General features: G+C 43.9%; 1 protein-coding gene across 4 annotated transcripts in view; it reads right to left on the bottom strand.

Annotated features, from left to right (window-relative positions):
- Nucleotides 1–19,255, bottom strand: part of XRRA1 (X-ray radiation resistance associated 1) — a 624,270-nt gene that overhangs the window by 389,205 nt on the left and 215,810 nt on the right. For all 4 annotated transcript variants that reach the window (XM_069640151.1, XM_069640152.1, XM_069640154.1 and 1 more), the window contains 2 exons: nucleotides 14,296–14,368; nucleotides 8,076–8,173 (listed from right to left, as the gene is read on the bottom strand). In XM_069640151.1, coding sequence (XP_069496252.1) covers nucleotides 8,076–8,173; nucleotides 14,296–14,368 — 171 coding nt within the window. The remainder of the gene's footprint in view (nucleotides 1–8,075; nucleotides 8,174–14,295; nucleotides 14,369–19,255) is intronic.

The following is a 19,255-nucleotide window of genomic DNA, read 5'->3' as shown; positions in this document are numbered from 1 at the left end:
CCCCCCCGAGAGTGGGACACTCTCTTTGTCCTCTGCTGAAGTCTGCCCTGTTGGGTCCATCTCCTGCCAGTAAAGACTGCAGCTCCGAATGGTCAACAGGGTCAAGATCGCCAACTAAGAGTGCCTTCTTCCAGATCTTATTCTTCAGAAAGTAGCTCAACCACACAAGGTTGCACCTCACACTCTGCCTCAGCAGGTGGAGGAGTTACAGGTGTGACCTTGGACATTCTTGAGGATGTCCTAGTTTGTAGCTCAGGGGTGCTGTCTGACTTTTTCCTTGAGGTCTTGGGTTTCCCCTTTGCCTCATTCTTCCTAGAAATAGCAGTGAGCAACTCCTGTGGAGTGGGAGTGATCGTTTCCTCTATCAACTCCTCTGGAGAGCCTCTCAATGTCCTCTCCCTTGCAGGCCTATTGACCTCCTGTCTCCTTTTACTGGGAGGCCCGGGGGTGTTTGACACAACTCCAAGAGTTTTCAGGTCATTACCCAACAGGACCCTCCCAGGCACTTCACGCTGCACACTAACAGGTATTTTGACAATCATATCATTACACTGGATGAGATCTGGTAACTGGGGAAGCATTTTCACAGGGGCTCCAGCTAACTTGGTGAGGAGTTTGGGTGCCTTAGCAACATCCTCCACCTTGAAAAATGATTCATCCACCACAGTTATGCTGGCTCCAGTATCTCTGATGGCAGGAGTCTCCTGGCCATTCACAAGAACACTATCTTTATAATACTCTTTAGTATTATCTGGGATAGAATTATAGACATCTAAATTCTGTTGTTCCCACAAGCCCAGGGACACTAAAGAAACACTATCTGAGCCTCTCCTGGGTTCATCAGCCAGTAGGTGAAAGTTTCCACTTGCCATAGGTACTTCTTCCTCTGGGGAGAAGGCTAAGGAGACAGTGTGGATCCCTGAAGGTTTACCCTTAAAGCTGGGATCCCCTTTCACATGGTCAGTTGACCCACAAACATAACATTTCCCAAATGGCTTGATGAATGGGGGTTTGTTCTGACCTCCATCTGGTTCGGGTCCAGATGGTGCACTAGCCTGATTTGGTTTCCTTTGTGGTTTACCCTTATGTTGCTGTTTGTGGCCCTCTTTTGGATTGGAGGTATTAGAATTCTCCTTGTTATCTTTCTTTGGCTGATTTCCCTCATCCTTCTTCTGAGTTGCCCCAGAATCCATGTGAGTAGCCCTATTGCAAACCCACAAGTCAGCAGCCTTAGCTAACTTCTTTGGATCTATCTCCTTAGAATCAACCAAGTGCTGTCTGAGCTCAGGAGAGCAGGCATCATAAATTGACTCCAACATAACAAGATTTCTCATACCTTCTTAAGTGTTCACTCTGTAACCCTTAACCCAACCATCTAAGTTTTTCAAACATTCACATACCAAGGTAGCCCAAGGGGTACCATCATGCTTTTTGAGGGTCCTAAACCTCTTAAGGTACTGGAAAGGAGTCTTCCCAAATCTAGCAATTAAAGCTAGCTTCACACACTCATAATCCATCCCCATCCACCTCCCCCAACTCCATCACAACATCAGATGCAACAGTGGGTAGCCTAGAGAAGAGCCAGGGAAGCAACTGATTCCCTGTAAGACCTTGAATCCCATGGTTATATTCAAACATTGCCAACCAATCCAAAATATCAGGCTTAACCTCATACATACCCACAATTTCTTTAGGCATACAGGGTCTCTTAGGGCTGGAAGACCTAGAAGACTCTGGGAGAGAAGCATTTTCAAGATATAACCTTTTCATTTCTAGTTCATGATTCAACTCCATTTTTCTGAGTTTAAGTTCTTGGTGTTTTTGTTCAGTTTGAGCATTTACACGTTTGAATTCCAGTTCAAGCCTCATCTTTTCTAGAGCAATGAATTCAGGACGGAGTGCAGGACCTGACGGGGTCCCAGTGGACAAGGTTTGAGGTTGTTGAGCAGACAAGAGAGCAGTGAGGCCTACATTTGGAGACACATCTACTTCCTCTAACTCATCAATAATAGACACATTATCATCCTCATTATTTTGCACATTTGCTGAGGGGTCAGGTATTTCAGACCCACCCTCCAGACTTTGTTTCTCTAACAATCTTTCAATCAATTCAGACCTTTTGCCTTTAACAGAGAGATTCCTTTCTCTACATAATCCACAGATTTTAAATAATCTGCAGTGTAACTAAGGAGGGTCTCCTGACTGTAGTTTTCCATATCAGACATGATTAATATTGCTTTTTAGTAATGTTAGCCTTGTGGTTAGTTGATCCAAGGTAATAGCAGCACTCCAAGTGTAATTACTATACTTGATTCTCACCGCTGTACACCAGTGTTAGGCAGAATTATATGCAGTACCCTTTGGGAACACCACACACAATTAAGACTACAAGTGACAGTACAAATTCACCTTTGGTACAAGCCTGTACTACACAGTAAAGTGGTAGCAATAGCTGAGCAGCCAGACTTATCTCAAGAGTAAGTGAGCAGTATCAAATAGTTACACAAAGGAAAGCAATTACTATGATTCAAACAAATACTGACTCAAGGTTTCAGAGTAAAAGAATATACATTTATTTACACATCAGTTGTATAACATTTCACTAAAGTAAAGCAGTTGAAAAATCACATTCTTAATACACCACACCACTCCCAATAGGTTCCAGACAAGTTAAGCTCACAAATGAAGTGGGAGCAAAATGGCACTCCAGAAATGTAAAAGGGAGGGAAAGACAAAGTTAGGCTAAAATTGAGCAGCACCAACAGGTAAGTAAGCAGGGCAATCTAGAAAGAGGAACTACAGTGATGTAATCAAATCAAAAAGGCTTAGGTCCAAGGTCAATAGGACAAAAGTCTTTTGCTCAAGATCACACAGTTCAGGGTAGTTTGCGGTTAAGTCTTTGCCAAGAGTTCTGGACGAAGTTGGTCAGTAGAAAAGTTTGTTCAAAGAGAAGAGGAGGACAAGTCCTCGAATTGGCGAAAGGTTTCACACACCTTCACCGCGGCTAAACAAAACGCACAACCGGATTTGCACAGTACCTTTAAATGGAGAAGAAGCTGTAGCTGAGGCGGACGTTCCTGGTAGTTCCTGCAGGCTCACGATTCCTGGAGCGACTGTCGGACTGACATGAAGTAGGAAGAATGGAGGGTCCTGCAATACCCAGGGAAGAAACCAGCAGCAGAGCAAAGCAACAAATAAAAGGTGCACTCCTTAAAACCCAAGCAGGGTCCAACCTTCCTGGCTATCCGGCCCACTGTAGCGCTGTATAGCAAATTCGACCAGAGGAGGGAGTCTGGCTTGCAGTTTGGGTGAACTGGTTGGTCCCACCAGCTCAGGGGAAGAAGATTCCTGGAGGATCTTCTCTGTCGTTGGAGTTCGAGGATTCGGACCTGCAGCAGAGCTTCAGCGGGCGGTTCAGTCATGGTAGGGGTCCTCTTCTGTCAGCTCCTCGTCGATTCTTTTGTTCCAGTGGCGACTTTGCCTTTCTGGACCCAGAGACCAGCTTTTTATGCAGTTTTCCCCCATTCACAAAGCCTGGCTGTCAATCACACAGCAGGGTGGCTGTCCTGGCCGGACAGTCACCTAGCCAATCAAACAGGGGTGGGACTTGGGTTACCAAGGGAACCCATGACAGGGGTCCTAAGACCCCTCCCTCACATCCTGCCTACCCAGACTTTCAGACGCCTAAGGAGGGCTTCTGTGTAGAAGCCCGCGAAGAGATGGTGAACAAAGGAACCAAACCCGGTTTGGCGTGCAGGGACAAACACGAGAAAGACATTTTCAAAAAGAAATGGCGAATAAACCCAGCCGGAACCGTATAAAAATGTATATGGTTAGCAGGTTTAAGTTCGAGGCTACCAAGGTAGCCTACAACAATACCAAGGTTATTTAAGATATAAGCGCGGTAGGAAAAATAGGGTAGTTACCACTGCCACCAGCCAACTCTTGATGAAAAGGGAGCGAAACAATGCTCCAAGAGAAACAGACAAAAAGGGATAAGTATTAACCCTTTCCAGTACTCCATGTAAGATGGTTTGTACTGGGTCTGTGGATTTAAAAAGACCAATAAAGTCAATGGCAACTTTACATGTTCTGGGAGATGGTCAGTACCAGAAAATGGAGTCTGAGTTGGGAAGTCTAAAAGACAACCCTGTGTCACTGCACTGAAGGTGCTGTGTAAGACACAGTAAAAAGATAATGCCTGTGTAGTAGGTGAGGCTCCACAGTCTATTAACACAAACAATGTGAACACACACAGCAAAACACATGTAAGAGTGGGGAAAAAAAGGCTCACACTCTTACCAGGTGAAAAAAAGAAATCCTAGAAATCCAGCAAAGCTGCTGAGGGACTCAGTAGTAAGGGAAATTAGCCATTCTGGAGAATTCTCCCCAACATCCTTGCGCTTCTTTTCTTTGTGTCATTTGTTCTTTGATTTTTGTTATCTTTCCCTAGTACTACCTACAATGTGCATCACTAAACTACAACGACCAAAAATGAAAACAAAATGGCCGCCGGCACTTCGTTACCTGCTTAACGGCCTCAGAGAAGCTTTTGCTATTTTGCACGTCAGATATGTTTGGATCTTTCCTCTAACATAGACCTTCTTCGCTGCTATCAGGTAAGTGATGATTTCCAAGCCAGATACAAGGATACATTGAAGGTGATGTGGGGAATGGTGGATTGCAGTTTATTTGCCAGTAACCGTGAGTTGGGAACAGACATGAGCATTTTACGTCTAGTTTTAGGACAATCCTTCAACAAATGCCCTGCTCTGCCACACTACATGCGAAATCCTTCTCTAACTACTTTTTATCGCTCCTCCTTAGACAAGGGGCCGCTCGTTTTTGACGGGAGTTCTTTATTCTCAATCGAGGGTCTAAACTCCCGACTCCCTAGTACCCCATTTGGCCTTTCGAGCCTGATATTCTGCCTAAACTCAGGACAGGTTCTCCTATGCTCTTTACGCTAACTGAATCTGGAATCTAACTGCATAAGAGGAGTAATCAAATCCTCACACGAAGAGGTCCTTTCCACCACCGACGACAGGGCATCCTTGAGCTCTTCCCTCAGCCCTCTATAGAATAAGGTTGCCCTCTTCTCCTCAGGCCACTTAGTCTAAAAAACGAAATATCTAAATTGAGTTATGTAGCTAACCAGTTATCTAATCCCCTGTCTCAACTCCAGCAACTCACTATGCACCTTTTAGGAAACCTGACACAGGTCAAACATCCTGCCAAATTCTCTTAAAAATTCTTTTGAATCATCTAAAAAGGTACATTTTTGGCTAACCAGTAGCACTGCCCAAGTGGCGGCATCTCCATATAAGTAAGAGAGGATAAAAGCCACCTTTCAAGCTCCCGTAGGGAAAACGTCAGGCCGACATAAAAAATGTAACTCGCACTGAGTAACAAAGACTGAGAATTTTCGGGAGTCCCCACCATAATGTTCTGGAACAGCTAAAAGAATTGGATAATGACATTCCCTGCTCCTAAAAGTCTTATTTTTACTTGGGTCTTCTTGCCCCTGTTCTGGAGTGAAGTCTGGAGGGTCATGGTCTTCAAACATGTCAATTAGTAGCGGAGTAGCCTAGGCCTGCATAACATTCACCTTTTCACCCAAACTATCTACCTTCTGACTCAAAGATAAATGTTCACTTCTGACAGCCCTCAATTTCTGGCATAATTCCGAAACGATCTTGCTCAACGCACTCCGAGAGAAACTTGTGGGGTCCATAGCAGTTAAGAGGGAAAAATCATCTTGGGCCTTGCTACCTGTCAGAATGAAAGGCTGTTTAGAATTGTACTCACCTCCAATCTGCACTCAACATTCTATTTTAGACCATTGCTGAGGTGAACCACCATCTTGCCTTGGGTTAATGCCCAATCCTCCATCTTGTGCACTGAAACCAGCAGATCGCTGAAGATGAACATTAAGGAAAACAGGAAACATTTGGTCTTTTCCCCAGCACCCTGCCACTGACTGCAATCTACACTGCCTATATATCCTTGTTCCTTGTCTGGTTCTGGTCCCAAGCCTTCCCATGTCCCTAACAGATATTACTGGGCTGTGGAAAGCCCAGCACCCAACTTGCTTCTTACAAAACTGCTGATTGCAGCAAATATTTTCAGAGAACTTTTCATTGGGTAGTTTGGTGGAGGAGTTTAGAAAAATAGATTAGTGATTTGTCGGTTTCATGCCGTTGCATTGCTGGTTGCTAGGTCAACCAGATATTTTCAATCCAGAACCCCCAATCCCCTATCTTCTGTAACAATGGTTTTGTCAATTGTGTGGCGCAAGGGCTACAAACCTTTGGCAAAACCAAAAAACAGGAACTGAAGGTAGAACTGGAAATCTAATCTGTTGACTAAACCGTGCACCCCTGTTTTGACCCAACATTCACATGATGCCCTCTATTAACAGGACAGGATAACTGAAGCCCAGGGTGAGAAGTCAATTTGAAGGCTGGATTATGGTTTTGCATGTATATGATCAAAGGAGCAGGGAAAACATGTAGAAATCAATGATAGGATTATTGAGCCCTGAAAAAAGTATGGTGTTCTATAGCCTCTTACAATGGGGTGAGCTTGAGTGGAGTGACATTCCAACCAGGTTGTGGAGGGGAGTGAATGGAATAGTCACCGGAGACAATATATGGGTGGACTTACATGGATTAAGGACAATCAACAATAAGCAGGTTTTAAGTTCCGCTTGGCAGTACGTCCAGCTGTGTTAGGGATGTGACCATGATGGATGAAGTGCTAGATTGGAGGCAGTAGAAATTGAAGGACAGGGTAGAGGCAAAGGGAAAATGTTAGCTGGAAGGCATATGGGAGGTAGGTTAAGAGGGTAACTCAGAGGTGAGAAGGTAGGCTTTCAATTTGGTTTTGAACAAATTGGTGTGAACTGTTTCTCAGATGTCCGAGATAAAAGAATTCCATGGAAGTGGAGCAATAAGAGCGTAAACGAGAGCAAGCCTAGGGAGGGCGAGGTACCACAAGGGTGACGAGGGGGCAGAGGGGAGATTATGAGAAGGCTAGTAAAGTTGGATAGAGCAGGATAGATATAATGGTGCTTTACCATTGATAGATTTCTGAACCACGAGCAGACATTTTAATCATTATTGTGAAATGGTACATTTAGGTAGTTCCGATAGAACAGTACTTTCCTTAGTAAGTTTAAAGTTTATAGATAATCAGGAGAGAACATACATTTTTAAAAAGTCCTTTTTAGATGAACTCTTAATTTCCTATCAAACCAGATTTCCAATGGTTGACTTGTAGGTGTCGACATTTGAGTAATGTTCCCACTTTATAACAGACTTCATGCATATTTAGCGGATTATCTTCATGGAGAAGCAGGGCTGGGAAAGGAGGCCTCGGTCTGCAGGTGTTTCTGGAAATGTGTTCACCAGTGTCCTGAAAGGTGACTATTTTAGGGCATCTCAACATAGTAAAGTCGATCATTGAAATCATATTTGTTAAACATGTTGAGAAGTACTTCGATTTTAATGTCCTTCTTATAAGAACAGCATTTTTTAAAACATTTTTTATAACCTTTAGTAGCTGATGTTTCCAGTTGCACTAGATATACATTAGTCAACTTTGAGAGGTACACAGTAAAGTGATTTAAGTTGGCTTTTATAATTTTGCTTATGAGCAGTCCGATTTTGAGTGCAGGAAGTGAACGGACAGGACCCCATCAACAAATGTTTATGAACCACTGATTCCAAAGGCATTTTGGGATAAAGCACATATATAGATATGTGGTATATACAGCCACATAGTAACATGAATTGAAAGTACAAAAGTAAATGTATATTTCTTAATGTATAACACACAATGGCTAGACTAGGATAATTGCATTGGAAAACAGAGTCAGCCCATAGGCGGTGAGGAATAAGTAAGCAAGTCTTGAGAAAGAATCTGCCGAGCAGGGCAGTAGACAGGGGTGGGGCAGATTGTATACTTCGGAGCAAAGATGGGGATTTACGTGGATGCAGAGAATGGTAAGATTGAGCTAAATCATGAAGGGTCATTATCAATGGCAACATACAATGCACTCATTCCTGACTCACTTCAAGGTGCGGAAAGTCTCTGTGGCTGACTGTAAGGTTTCTTATCCCGTTCATAGAAATATCTAGTTCTCGAAGAGCTGGAAACGTACGAAAATTCCCTGAGTATACAAATAGGAGAGACAGATTAGTCACTTCTGTAATGGTTCACTTATATCACAGCTACGTACTCCAACATCCCACGGCCCATACAGGAAAATTGACATATCATGTACTCATCACCTACGTTCATACACGTTACATAACTCAGAGCAAACAATGGGTGGCACACAAGAGCAAGTGCAAAACTGGGATTAGTGGTTCTTACATTTCACTACCGATGCAAAGCTCCCAACTCAGGTCTCAGGCAAAGCAAAGGTGTGAAGAGGCATTTATGAAAAACCTACTATTGCATTAGTTTTCGCCAATTGCAAGTAGATCTTTTTGGGAGACTTAAGGATGACATCTGTGCTGTTTATGCTGGCTTATCTGTACCTTTTTGGGTTAAACTGAGGTTTCTGGATAAAAGAACATGTATAAGGGGTGTTACGCAAACGCTTTAAGCGGACAGACGTTTCATCGCTTGATTCAATTGAGCCCCCAAACAAGACACATCTGGAAAGATTGATCTTTTACAATGTGTCGCACTCATGGGCACAGCCCAATAAGCCACGACCTCCTCTACAGAGAAATGCAATGAGCTACAAAATCGATGGCAAAAACAGAAACATGTTCTGATGTTTGAATTACATGGTCTGAAGAGAGTCAATTTCTCAAGTGAAGATTGAATTTGAAGAAACTACATCAACTTTTTCTTCTAAACTAGCGTTATCAGGTAATATTATCCCCATAAATATTGTCGCCGTACATATAGTTGCCGGGAAACGGCATAGGCAACATTATTTATGGGGATAATTTGTGGGGTAAATGGGAGCGGGGGTGTCCCCTGCTCCCTTTAAAAAAATATGGCGGTTGCGGGGTTCTCACCCGCAGGGTCCATGGGGTAATATCACAGCAAAAAAAGGCGCCATTCTTGTATGGCGACATTTTTGCGGGGATATTATCACATGGAACCAAACTAGCTTGTCATATCTGCCTAAAAGCGCTACTAGGGAAACATTTTTCCACTTGTTTGATCAACGGCCTACTTATTATCTCAATGATGAAATCAGCACGCCGATGGCCCCTAACTAATTTAATGCCCTTAACAGGCACTTTGTATTTTATGAAAGAACAGACCAGGCAACATTTGACTCAGGACAAGGCGAAAAACACCTCTTCTGCACCCGAAGGCCTCTTCCAATTCACAGTACTCCCATTTGACTTGGACAGTGCACCAGTGACCTTCGCATGCGCTTCATAGGGCAAGACACACCAACTCACCAGGTTTATGCAGGAGCATTCCTGGATGAGAGGAGGATCCGCAGTCACTCGTGTTGTGAATGCAGCAGCACCTCTATTTAGTGATGCACGCCCTACAGAAAGTAGGTTTAAAAGCCAACACTGCAAAATGCCATCTAGCCCTTTCTACCATCAAAACCTTGGCCTTCAAAGTATGGAAAGGGCTGCGTCCATCCACAGTAAGGAAAAAATGAGTTAGCCCAGAAGACGCAACCATAATCAACAAAAAAAAACTACAGCTATTTCATGGACGGGTCGGATACTATAAGATACTATAGGTTTGTTCTAAGGTTCTCTAGCCCAACTGAGTGCTTCACAACAGAACCAATTGCAGGGGACCAGTCATAGGCTTTGGGGAGTTGAAGCATTCTTTATGACACACCCAACTCCTCATCAGGGAAAATGTTTCTTATCCATTTATTTTGCTATCAAACGCCTCATAGGTGGGTATCAGTGGAATGTTATCTGTATCCCATGAAAGAGGAGATAGTTAATATTCTCTTTTGTACTTTAGTAGAAAACAGTTCCTTAGGGAGAGAAACTTTTATACCATTGAACTGGAATGTCTTGCTATTAAATGGGTGGTAGAAGCCCTTAGGTATTACCAGACGGGTAGGCAATTCACGAACTAGGCCCCTCTCGCCTGGCTAGCGTGACTGGGTCACATAACTCACCCTGTCAGGAAATGGGGACCCCACTCAGCCTGAGGGCCAGTCCTACCCAGAGGTACAGTGTGGGAGTTGGGGGGGCCCCAAGTCCCTATCCCTCCTTGTTGTGTCCGGGTGCATGCCAACAGTGCCACTGTCTATCACCCCATGCCTGCACAGATTAAATCTGGCCAGTGTCTTTTTTCCTAGGACCTATGAGATCAGCAGCATCTCCACCAAGCCACCATACTGAAAGAGTGATGAAGAACCAAGAACCTAAGGAAGCAGGAAACCAGCTCCGGAGCAGCCAGACACCATGTGAGATAGAGGAGAAAACTCAGACTGTGCAGGGAGAGGGCATCACGCCCACACCACATAGGTGTGAGACAGGGCACAGAGCATCCAGCAGGACATTGTACTCACCTGTCCAGATGCTGCGGAATGGCACCTCTGCCAGAACGCCATTTCCCCACTAGGAGATCCACAAATTAACTGTAACATTGACTTTGGTGGGCCGCCATACTAGGAGACTGGCGGATCCACGTACAAAAAAGGAGCTGGGCTTAAGCCCCCTTTTAAAATCTTTGATGTGTGTTGCATCTTCAAGGAAAGGAACAGGCAGGGGTTGGCCCTGGGAACCAACAAAGGAAGCTGGCCAATGGAAGGGTAAAGGGAAGATAAAAGGCAGGAAAGAAAACAGGAAGATGTGGCTAGTTAGGGTGAGGTCAAGGCAGGAGCATGAAGACAGAGGCCAGGAAGAGGAAGGATGGAGTAGAGGAGCGTAAAGAAGATTGGATAGAGCTGTGTGCACGGGGACGTCTTGGTTGATGTGAGAGAGTGGTAGTGGAGTTTGAGTGGGCATGAATTGTGTGTGAGTAAATTAGGGGAAGAGTAGACAGTGAAAGAAGGATGCCTGGAGGAAGTGAAAGAAGGGTGATTGGGGGAGAAGGTCTGGGTGTACTAGTGAAGAGGATAGAGTAGTAGAATGTAGAGAGCAGTGGTAGTATGGAAGAAGAGGTAGTAGTGTGGTCAAAGGGGTAGTAGTAGTGAGGTGAGGAGGTAGGGTTCCATGTCATTTCATCGCCTGCAATGTCCTCCCCAGTCATTTTAACATGTACATTCCAACGAAAAAGCTCATTGTTTTTCTTTTTTTGGGGGGTGTTCAAAGCCCCCCTCCCACACTTATTTTTGGCTATTGCCTACCCGCCCAAACCCTTATCTGCCCTTTCCCACCCCCCCTAAAAAATTCAATGAGCATATTCGTTGTAATATGCACGTTAAAATGCCATGGGATGAAAATGCAGGCGATAAAAGGACGTTGTACCGGAGGTGGAGGTACTGGAGAGAAGTGAGAGAGATACAGTAATAAGGAGTAAGATTAGAGGGTGGAAGTAGGCAGATGAGACTGAAAACATTGGAGGGACAGAAGCAGAGAGAGTCAAGGAGAGGGAGGAAAGACAGTGGATGGAAGAAGTCGAAGGAGAGTAAGAGAAGATAAGGTAGAGTGCAGCAAGATAACGAGAGTAATAGGGGAGTGTGTGCGTGTAAGATCAAGTGAGACCCGAGTGGCTGAAAGGCAGCCCAAATCCACAGCCTAAGTCACATTGGGGGACTTAGCATAGTGTCCACCTAGAATGTTCCCTGAGGGAGATTCAGGTAGATCAGGAGTTCTGCCTTTAGTCCCTCACCGTTCGATAAGACAGATCTTGGATAGAAGGGGTTACCAATCAATAGTGACCATCCCAGGGATGAGGAGCAGAGTGAGGGATGGTCCGCATAGAGCCTCTTGACCGAAAGCAAATAAAACCCCTTGAACTGTCTTGGAGAGTTTGTGTGCTCTAAGAACCAGCTAGAATCACAGACACAAACCCAGGTACCATGGGGCTGTTTGTGGTCCTACACTGTACTTTAAAAATCAAGAGGGGCACTTCCAGGCTAATTATTACTACTGGAGTCACTGCCTTGGTGACAATAAAAAGGGAGGGGCTCTGTAGAAAGTGAGGAGATATTTGACAAAGTCTCATGTGTTAGGCTAGGAGATGGGACTGTAGAGACCATGAAGCTTGGGTGGGGGCAGGTCCACCGCCTCCTACATCACTGCCTCCTACATGACATAAGCCTTGGAAGAGGCACATGGCATGGTGGCCACCCAGGGTTCCCAGTCGACCCTTAGCCTTTTACGTCTGTCCCACATAGCAGCCCTGGGAAGCCACTTGTCCTCTAGTGGGAAGTCTTTCGATTTAGGTCAACAAGGTACTAAGGTCTACTTCAATCAAGGAGAGCTCGCCGTGAAAAATGCTACTATTTCAATCCAACTGGGATTGTTTAACAAAAATGTAGAAAACCAGCATGAACATTGCACTCTTGACCTGGCAGGCTGCAGAACAACTCCTGTGGGATCCTTTGCAGAGGACTGGTTACAAAGAAGATGCTCCGTCAGCAAAAGTATTTCACAAAGCAATGTGAGTCTGAGGCTTCCAGGATCCACAAGCCTCTGCATGAGGAGGGTAAACTCTGCATAATCAAAGGCACTTCAGTAGCTGGTGGGTGCCCCAACATCAACAGGAAGGAATTTGGGTCAAGAATGGCATCCTGCATCGATGAAACAGCCAACTGCAGAGCAGCGAAAGTGTGCTTGCCTTAAACAGCTGGAAATCTTTAGTCTCGTGGCATGGTGAGCCTATTGCAGCATTCACTCCATGGCAATACACAGGTGGAAATCATCAATTGGGAAGCCTGCGGGTCAGCCTGATAACATATAGAAAGGGGGTTAAAGCAGAGTACAGTATGAGGGAAAGTGAAGGCGTATACTGGTGGACAGTGGATGGCACAGCAGCTAAGAGGAACATTTGAGGAGGAGCAGGACAGGGAGGAGGGGAGAAAATAAGAGAAGGAGAGAAAGGAAGAGGAGGTGAGCCAAGGGAGCCCTAATGTGGAGGAGGAGGAAACATCAGTAAAGCATAGAGGAGTGGTGGTTAAGGAGTTAACAAAGAGCAATAAGAAGGAGGTGGACAGGGTATCAGTTGACAGGAGAGGAGGTGGGGTGAATGCAGTGGAGGAGGAGGGGATGCCTTCAAAAAGAGGTAGAACAGAGAAGGATGTGAAGAGGACCAGTGATGAGGAGGAGGTAGAAAACAGTAGTAAGAGAAGGCAAAAGAGGAAGTGAAGGAGCAGCTCATTTCTATAAGGGAGGAGGATAAAACAAGAGAAAAAGAAAATGAGTGGCTGATAAGGAGGATCAAATTAGAGTTTGGTGAATCACTGAGGAGGAAGGAAGGGGAGAATGACACACACAGAAAAAGAAGGTGGAGGTTAGCAAGGAGGAATGAGCTAGTGATAGTGAGGTGGTGGTGTGAAAGGAGACGAAGATCCGGAGAGTGGGCGAGTAGAGCCCTATGTCTATGAAGAGACTCCTAGCTTACTGGCAGAAGAGGTACTCAGGGGCATCTCTGACAGTCTATCAAGGTGATATTCCCAACAACCACTGGGCCCACATAACCCTGCAAAGGATATCAAATCAAAGTGTCTTTTACCTGCCCCTGCCTAGGCGACCTAAGGCATAAAGGGTGGCAGTGCCAGAATGCATTAAATAAGGAGTGCGACATCCTGACATCACCTAGGAAAGCCAAGCAGGAGACTTCAACTGCAAAGAAATACGTACAGGGCACACAAAACTCCAAAGACTGAGTGACTTTGTTTCCTGTTAGGAAGGCAGGGCCTAAGGGAGGAAAAGACTGAGGACTATGGTCCTATGGGGAAGTTTGGTAGGCTTGATGTTTAGTTGATTTCCCGTCAACCCGAGACCTTTAGTTTTCTGTCGTTCAATGAAAACCCTTGAACTACACAGCATGCCTTCAGGTTTTCCGTTGATCCCTCAGCCTGTGACAGAACAAAGGAAATGAAAAAATAAATCCAAGCCACCTACTGGGAATTGGAGTAAAGTCCCAAAGTATTCAGTGAATAAGAAAGATGTTGTTAAAGGGACGTTGTCGAAAATAATCACTGAAGAGAACACAGATCCTGGCGATACTGAATGACACACTCTAAAATAAATATAGTTGTACTTCTACACTGTTTGAGTTGTAGCATTATAGCCATACAGATAGAACACTGGCACATACATAAGATGGATTATGCATGTGCCTCTGCAGTGGGCACACAGAAACTGTGCAAATGTTAAACTTCTAACATCTCACCTAATGTTAATAGGTTTTCTGCTGCATTGATATATGCCACACAATCAAAGTCTTCAAAATCCTCTTCCTTTGCCTATAGGTAAAAGATTAAAAAATAAAATAAGCTGTTTGGCAAAGGTCACAAATCCTTGTCATGTTTTAATATTCTTTTCAGTAAAATGCATCCTTACTTTCAAATAAAGCAAATCAAATCAGTTCAATTGCAATATAACAACCATAAAATACATGAACGCACTATCCAAACACTAATTCAAGATTTCTTACCTTCGACATGCAGAAAGACAATTGTTAAAACAACAAGAGTAAACTTATTAAAACTATATTTACAGAAACACTGTTTAAAAACGTGCGAGGCTAAAACTAATAACAGGAACCGCCTGCCTTAAATAATTGTTCAGAGACCATGAAGGAGCCATATTTCGTAACAAACAAGATGCAGTAAGGCAGGTCTTAAATCGGTAAAACCTCTATTCTCTAGTATTCAAATAATAGTGCTTCTAACTGTAAACAGTGGCACACTCTTTCAATTTAAGTGGGCAAAAAGGAATGCAATGGTCCCCAATATCAGTGAATTGCCCATGACAGCATTGACTGGTAAGTAGTTAAATCATACACTCAACAAATAAAACTGGTTGAATTGACATACAGCATCCAAGACAGGATTCCAATATAGTCGGTGATGCAACTATGAAATTGGCTCCATTGGGTAGTTCCCTAAGTTCCACAGCTTCTCTCTCATTAATATGAACTTCCAACAAGAGAGATTCTGCTATAGCTGACGCTGCTCATTACCACTTTGAGGATTATCGAGCCAGTGCATTGCAATTATTCTTTACATGATCGAGCTACAACATTTTAGTTCCACCTCCACATTATAAAAACACGTCTCTAGACACATTTGTATAAATGCTCACCCAAATAACCATTCAGTAGAGGGTTGGCGTAATAGTAAGTAGATTCTCCAAATACCCTGACATTAGCTCTTGATAAACTGAAAAACCTTGGACACTCTGAGGAAGGACAAATAGTGCACAACAGAAATATTCTAATTTCACAACAGATTCAATATGCTGGCTCAAAAAGTGCAATGACCTGCACATTACTCTTGTATGCATTAATAATGGCCTATACAGGCTGCACTTTTAAGTCCCAGGCAAAACCTAAAATGGCAGATTTTGCCTGATTCATCAAAATAGCTTGCATATCAATATGAGAAGAGCCTCTCGTTGCACGAGGAGAGAAAATCAAAATATTCAAAGGAAATAATTCTAACCAGTGGACAGCCGTTTATTAAAAACATGCTAGTCTTCCTCTGTTTTTCCCCATGACAACTGTTGACAATGTCTGAGCATTGATTGTAAGAGTGTTATCAGTCATTAAAAGGCATCCTCGTCAGTGTCTACCTGCAGTGCTTTGTCGGTCGGGAATGAAGGACCATGGCATCCTTCTACTGCCAATACACAAAACATGACTAGCAGCCTCTTCTAAAGAACTCTGTAAATGATTGGTATAGCGATTAAACAAGGCTGGTGCCAAGACACACCCTTGGCGCAATCCTGATTAGGTTCAAAGGTGTCAGCACAGCTCCCTTCTACATAATACCAAACAACTTATTCAGTGTCTGTATGCAAGGCAATAATTTGTTTTAAAGGACCCATTTCCTGCCCAGAAAGCCGAGACCATATCAAATTTACCAAAATTGGCCGCAGTCCACTGGTTTAAACACTGTGAATGGCTAATGAATGCCAAACACAGGGCCTAATTCACAGAGGCCTTTTATAATGGCAAACCCCCATTGGAAATAGCTCTGTGAATTGGGCCCATAGTTTCATTTTCTTAGATCATACTTAAATGTTGAAAGTAGAACATTCAAAGGTAGGTTTGGGGTCTGTCTGTCTTTAGAGCCCCTCTAAAGCCTAATACAGTATATAATACAGAATACAGTAAAATGTTTTTCTGTTTACCCAATCAACCGAATGTGTGAAATACCTGCTAAAATCTTTGAAGAGCCATCTAACAGCAAAATTGGACAATAACAATTTGTTATGTTTTTTTGTAAATAGGAACTATCCACCTGCAATCCCAGCTGTTAGAGATGGAACTGATGTGGGCAATTGCTTTTAAAAAAGTCTAGGATGAAGGGTCCCCAAAAGCAGGATTTAATTTTTAAGTGTCTGGATCCAGACTCTTTTTAGATTCCTATGCCGCAATGGCACTAAAGACATCTTGCAGAGTGCCTGTAGGTATTTTGACAATACACAATTTGAAAGGTCCATAAAATGTGTCTTATTTTGCAAAGGATCTGGTACTGCAAATCTACCTTTGAAATAGCTCACCCACTAGAAAAAATGAACGTTTGTTTCAATAGTTTGGTTTACTTTTGGATTGAAGACCTTAGCCACCAATCTCCCAATTCGTTTTGAGTCATTTTGTTGCAGTTAAAATGTCCTCCCAAGCTCTGTGCGCTAGTTCCCGCCTTCCGTCATCACGAACATTTTGATATTCCTTTGCTTTTTTTAAAAATTTGTTTATTGCCATTTTCATCAGATACAGTGGATAAACAATGTTGAGTCGCACAAGCGCAACAACATATGGTGTAGTTCAACAGGCCATTAACCTTTCAACAGAAGGGGTAATATGAGAAGAAAAAGGGGTCAAAACAGAGAGAAGGAAAGAGAAAGGAAAAAGAGGAAAAGAAACCCGATACCCAACCAGTGAAGCAAAAATGTTACAAGTGTTCATTTTGTTCTCAAATGATAACACAGCTTGTCACTTTTAGGGGATCAAATGCACAACTGACTGCAATTCGCACAGCAGGAGGGGGTGTACAGTTTGTTCCACAGGAGACAGGTATTACAGAAAAAGCTTGCACAAATCCTGTCAGTTCTCACGAGCAGTTCATGGTGGTTTATGAGAATTAAAGGACAGAATTGACCAGTGCCTTCCATGCTTCGAAAAGGAGCCCCACTTCTCATCCATGTACATTTGTAGAGTGCCCCCATGCTGTGGTTTCAGCTACACACCAGCACTGCATTTCTTTTAGCCATTTTTCAAACTGCGGGCCTCTACTCGATTTCCAAGTCATGGTTATGCACCTCTTACCTAATATACAGGCTAAGTCCATGAAGCTAGAGACATGTTTGTGCGTACTGGTTCTAGAGTACATCCCAAGTATGCATTCCTGTGGGGTCCATTTGTATCTGCTAATCCCTGCACTTTCGCAAGTATTTTTAATTCTAGTCCAAATCCTTTGTACCAGCACACATTCCCAAAGCATGTGCATTAAGTGGGCATTCTCTTGACCGCACCAGGGCCATTTAGATGGTGCATCATTTTTAAATTTAGCAACCTTAGCCAGGGTCATATATGTGCGATGGAGCACATTGACTTGAATTAGTCTAAATCTTGCATTGCGCGACACATTTTTCACATAAATGAGTACCCACATCGACTGCTTATCTGTGATATCTGCCCCAAGTCTGTCTCCCACCGTATCTTGAGCTTCATAAGGTCGGTGTGTGTATTATCAATTAGGGCCCTGTACAATCCGGACACCGGCTTACAGCAATTATTCAAATCATACATGAGTGCTAGCAGTGCATTCTGCTGGGGTTCTGCGGGACAGTCTGGCCAGGTGCGTTTGGCAAATTTGGTTACCCGCCTATACCTCAGGAACTGCCCTTTCGGGAGACCCTCCTTCTGGGAGTTCTCTATATGTACCATTTTCATACATGTCTCCCCAAGTTGCAATGCCTGATCGTGCTGCCTTCAGCTCCTCTGGATCCCAGTGTGTGTTGACTAGGATGGGTACATGAGGGGAACAGGGGTGCTTAAGCTTCAGTATATTTTGCGTCCTTAGCCAGAGCTGTCTGCCCACCGTTCGTAATAATGGATAGGTTACATGCTTGCTTGTGTGGTGCCACAACGCTTCCCGTAATAGCATAGAGCTTATCAGGGCATTAAGCAAACTACGTTCTGCGGTGGCTTCGTCCGCTAGCCATTTGGTAACAAAGCTAAGGTGAGCCGCCAGATAGTAATACTCCAGCCTCGGTAGCTGGACTCCACCCTGTTCAAAGGGGAGTGACAGAATAGGGGTTGATGGTCTGTGCCTCCTCGGACCCCATAAAAAGCTTCTCAGTGTGGCCTCCAATTCTCGAAAGAAAGGGGCTGTAATGTAATAGGTGACATTTGTGAATCCATACAGAAGTTGGGGTAAAATGATCATCTTTGTGATAGCTACCCTGCACATAAGCGAAAGCGGCAGTCGCGACCAAACACCATTGATCTTTTAACTCCTTCCACTGCTCTTAATGAATTTAAGGTATGTGTTCATTCTGAGGGTGTGAGCAACTCGTATACCTAATTACCGAAAGGAGACGTGTTCCCACTTCAGGCCCCATTCCAGGGCAGAAGTCAGCCTAGTGTCATTCAGCACAGCTAGGGGAAACAAGCATGATTTGTGCCTGTTAAAGGTAATCCCTGATAACCTTGTAAAGTCATCCAATACTTCTAGCAGTATGGGTAGGTTGTGGTGTGGTTGGCATAGGTAAAGTAGTACATCATTAGCGTACAATGAGAGTACGTGTGTGGTGTCTCCTATGCGTATCCCAGCCTCATGGTATTCATGTCTGAGATATGCCACTATAGGTTCCAATGCAAGTATATAGAGCATCAGGGAGAGAGGACACCCCTGTCGGGTTCCTCTCTGTATGTCCCATTGCCTGGATATGTATCGCCCCGTTCTGACCCTAGCGGTGGGGGAAGTGTAAAGTATTTGGACCCATCTCCTAAAGAATGCTCCAAACCCAAAACCCCCTAGTGTAGCTTCTATCCACTACCAATACACTTAATCAAAAGCTTTAATTGCATCTAATGATGCTACTACGTATTGCTCTGGGTGCCCAGTTGTAATCTATGCAGATTTAAAGTGGTGCTACGACCAGGCACATACCCTGTTTGG

This window comes from Ambystoma mexicanum, chromosome 7q, assembly GCF_040938575.1.
Source record: "Ambystoma mexicanum isolate Mex_15411 chromosome 7q, UKY_AmexF1_1, whole genome shotgun sequence".
NCBI lineage: Eukaryota > Metazoa > Chordata > Amphibia > Caudata > Ambystomatidae > Ambystoma > Ambystoma mexicanum.
Note: the sequence above shows the minus strand (reverse complement) of the source record. Positions and strands in the feature narration are given on the sequence as shown.